Below are 4,383 nucleotides of genomic sequence, written 5' to 3' on the forward strand. Positions count from 1 at the left end.
GAGAATAAAGTGTGACGAAAAATTGTAATTTTATTTTCTAGCTGAATCCTATGGTCCAATCACATTGGAATACCTTAATTACGCTATTGCGCTCGGTGTTTACTCCGTACGATATCCTGCAGTGTTTTGGTCATGCAACAAAGCCCTAGGCACGATTTTCAGCGTTCAACTGGTCATCAATTCCGCTCAAAGCTTATTGGCTTACGCCGGCATGTCTGTTTTGTACAAGGTAACCGAATAACAAATATTTGACGTTCCTGTTATCGAACGAAATATCAGAATATCAACATACTAAATATATATATATTCAATGCAATGTAAAATGAATTGATAGAGTCATACTAACTGTATTAAATATTGAAATGTTATTATTCACTGATCAGTAGTTCATTTTTCAAATGTCACACGTCACTTTTCTTTTATTATTTTGTAGGTTCAAGTTGTTGGACCTTTGAAGGTTTTACCTCTTCTACGATCTCGAACTGTAGCCACAGCAAGCACAATTTCAACGATCTTCGGTGATTCATATTTTCTCCTTAATCCACATGTTACATTAGCCCTATTTGCCCTTTCATCTCTCCTCGTGCTGTGTTCGAGTATGGTCATGTATTTCTACGCACACGGCAGGTAAGGGATAAACCCCTTTTTTGCTTGTCAGATAAAAGCATTACGAGGTTTTGTTTTTTATTTTTTTTTGTTTTTGTTGGATTTAAATCCTTTGACTGTTGTCAAATTCATTGCATGTTTTCGATATCGATTGACCGCACCACCGGCTTAAACGTAACTGTTCATTATTCATTTTTATTGTTTGTTACATAAGCCTATCAATTGATTGCCTTTTATTGGAAATAACAAACAAACAATATTTTCTCTCGTATCATTTGAAAATTATTAACTATTGAATATTATAGGAATAAAAATAAATAATTGATAAAACGTATTTGTATTTATATGAAACAAACGATGTATCGATGAAAATATTGACAAGAAAAAAACATTTTCTTGTTAGGTTAGCGGCGTTCCTGAACCAAGAACGTGAACGTCGCGTGATCTTGTCGAAGGATGGCCGAGATAGTAGAGGGTGGGTTTACTTCACTCATTGTACCGCCCTCTGCGTGTTTCTCGCGATTGCAATCTGTAGTGCACCATTGCTCTACGACTACACGGTGGTCTATCGGGGTAGCTTGGATGGTGCGATTCTCGCATGTATCATCGGTACCGTTTTACATTTGTTACTGTGGATGATTCTTTGGGTATTCCTGACTATAAAACAACGTTGGACATTCAAATTACGTGTCACGATTGGCCGTGCTACGGTACGTTCAGCAAGATCGGTCAAACTAGTAACCGATGTTGATTTATTATCTGCCAGAGAGGAAGAAGATAACACAAGTGCTCCATTACTCGTTGTTGGTAATGGTAGAACATATACAATCGCTGATACATCACCAAAAAAAGCAATCATGAGTGTTATTCAAAAAGCTGCTATGGAAAGGAGAGCACGTTCTCAAGGTAAAAATATATTCGAGATGAATTTCATCCCATTTAAGAATAAAAAGAAAATAAGCGATTTATTTGGAATTATTTTCTTTTTTTGTTACACGTGGAAACAGGTGGAAACGTTGATTATGCCGATGGGGAATCGACAAACGACGGAGACGAACAAATCTATTGGCTAAGACCAAAATTACGTCCATCACCTGCTCAATCCCCTAGTGACAACGCCGGAACACAAGCTAACGACAAGGGCTGGCTCAACAAGAAGCTCAAGCCCAAGGTCACCTTTAACGACCTGCCTAGTACGTCAGGCTCGCGGTAACTACCCTCCTCCCTCCTCTTGGTGTCTTTGTGGCTACGTCTGAGCTTACGTCTCTAATTGCTTGTCTCCTAGCTTGTCCAATCTTATCGATGTCACGTTTTGGTCCAATATCCTTGAAAACGCTTACATCCCTTACTCCATCTGGGCAATATAACTCTTGTAGCTATTAATTACTTTATGTTTTGCTTACCTTTGTTTTGTTTATTGCGACACGTTCGATATTATTCCCATGGCTCAAATATAAGTGTGAGTACAATGTTTCCTTTTGATAATTAATTAATTATTATTATTGTTATTGATTTTTTGATCTACTTTTGAAGATCTTCCATCTGATAAATGAGTTTACCTTGCAGTTAGAAACTTTTTACAATTTTTTGGTAATAGAGTCTAAAGCTATTGCCTTTCTAACCCCTTGTTCTATCTGTCTCCTACGTAATGCAACTACGTACGTATCGATTCGTCCTTTTAAGCGTACACATACATACATACATACATACCCTACGTACACGCATTCCAAAACTACCCAACCCCAAATTGGATATCGTACTCCACTACTACTACGCTTTATCTTCTACAAACACAAATTCTCATTTTGTCGTCCGTATCCTCGATATGTTTGAGAGAACCAACTCTCGCTAGCTTTAATTGTTATTTTGCCTTACGCCAAATTTTAGATCTTGGAAAACGGTTAATTGCATTTCGTGAATTGCAAATATTAAACAATACTAAACGTAATTTATTCAATGAATTTTGTTTCATTCTGCTACTGCTGCTACTGTTGCTACATTATACATTAATACGCATTCTTCTTATTTCTTCACTATTTTTTCTGATCTATGTTTAACTAAATTTTGATATTAAAAGTTTAGTAAATTAATGGAAATTATTTTTATTGTTTAATCAAGTAATAAGGGAAAAACCAGACGAGGTGTCGCTGACGGAGGACCTGACGATGACGGGGATTACGCCACGTTACGCGAATTACCGCTGATAACCTCATTGGATCCAGCGGACGACTCCAATTCCGAAGAAAACAAGGTAAAATATCATAACTATTATTTAGATTTTGTAATCTTCATTTTTTTTATAAACAACAGGAATATATTATATATAATACATGTACCACATATATACATAATATTGTGGTTGTGTATATAATTAACGAGGATTTATTAACTGATTGTGAGTGTTAAATATATCTTCTTTTTTCTTTTCTTTTTAGTTACAAGACACCTTCATTCCCATATCCTTCCTTTTTAATTAATTGGTCGCAAAATACGAAAAAATAAGAACACAATTAATTTAGAATTGTTTGTTTTTTCTTTTTATGCTTTTTGACAGTGGGAGAGATGGTTGATGCCACGTAGGAACGGTATACCTAAATTCGGAGACGTAAGGCACACACATGTACTTTTTACTCGTGCTTCGAAGTAACAACCAACTAATCGCGTGTGTGTCCTTGATCGTATACTAATGTATTGTCCTAATTCTTAGAAAACGAAGAGAGTAATCTGTGCAACATAATACATAGATCATAGAATTAGATAAAAAAGAAAACATTTAGTTATGTGTGAATTTTCAAGCTAACTTAAATAACCCCATAAATAGGCTTTGTGTTATGTGTATGCATAAATGTCATGTTTCAAACTAGTTACATAATTCAATTAGCGAATATTAATAATTGTAATTAAATAACAATTCTTAAAATGATTATAGCACTATCCAAATTCGGTATGGTGAACGATTAACTAAATAATTGAAATAATTTAGATTAGTAATGTAAATAATTATAGAATGACTACCATTAACTTAACGCTTACCTTCCAAACTTTATGCAAAACTTTATATTATTTTTTTTTTAATCGCTTATTTTTTTATTTTAATAATAATAATAATAAACAATGACGTAATCCACTAACGATAATACGAATTTTAACAGCTGCTCGAGTGCGTGAACGATGACCAAGTGACGTACTACGCGAGCGCTAATCGCGATCTGCAACCCTCGGAGGGTGATCCCTCACCCCTCTTAACACCAGATCCACTTCCCGATCCCGCTTCAGAACCACTTCCGTTGCCACCTCCGACTCCAACTACTGCACCGACCACTGAAGTTGCCACGGCGCTACTAACCACTAACCCCCAGGTACTACTAACGTGTCACGATCTCTAACCCAGCACATCGTCAGCACACTTAAGATCGTCACTGTAATATTATCATCTTAATTGTTATCATAATACATTAATGTTATCTTCTTAAACTATAAGATTTTATTTCTCAAAATATTTGAACGATGCTTTGCAGTGACGATCAACATGTTCAAGAAAAGATTAGATTAAACCCGTTGTAATAATTTGAATAAAAATCTCCTGTAACATGTAATAATATATTCGTGTAAAAATGCATGAAGGTAAGCTTTTAGAAAAAGAAAAAAAAACCTGTGCTATCTGAAGTTTAATCGTTTATGTATACGTCTTTTGATCATGCATATTGCATATTTTGATATATATAACATATATTTATTCATTTAAACATCAATTTGATATTTATTGAATTATTTCAG

At 34.9% G+C, this 4,383-nt stretch overlaps 1 protein-coding gene across 7 annotated transcripts in view; it reads left to right on the forward strand.

Annotated features, from left to right (window-relative positions):
* tinc (transmembrane protein tincar) overlaps positions 1-4,383 on the forward strand; it is a 193,659-nt gene that overhangs the window by 180,033 nt on the left and 9,243 nt on the right. For 4 of the 7 annotated variants that reach the window (XM_089176408.1, XM_089176409.1, XM_089176410.1 and 1 more), the window contains 7 exons: positions 42-229; positions 434-627; positions 1,010-1,512; positions 1,614-1,815; positions 2,725-2,857; positions 3,161-3,211; positions 3,759-3,965. In XM_089176408.1, the coding sequence (XP_089032534.1) occupies positions 42-229; positions 434-627; positions 1,010-1,512; positions 1,614-1,815; positions 2,725-2,857; positions 3,161-3,211; positions 3,759-3,965 (1,478 nt within the window). The remainder of the gene's footprint in view (positions 1-41; positions 230-433; positions 628-1,009; positions 1,513-1,613; positions 1,816-2,724; positions 2,858-3,160; positions 3,212-3,758; positions 3,966-4,383) is intronic. The other 3 variants (XM_089176413.1, XM_089176412.1, XM_089176415.1) reach the window with 3 other exon arrangements.

The sequence above is a fragment of the Polistes dominula genome, unplaced genomic scaffold, assembly GCF_049000335.1.
Source record: "Polistes dominula isolate Pdom_NZ unplaced genomic scaffold, Pdom_raw_medaka contig_25, whole genome shotgun sequence".
In the NCBI taxonomy this organism is placed as follows: domain Eukaryota; kingdom Metazoa; phylum Arthropoda; class Insecta; order Hymenoptera; family Vespidae; genus Polistes; species Polistes dominula.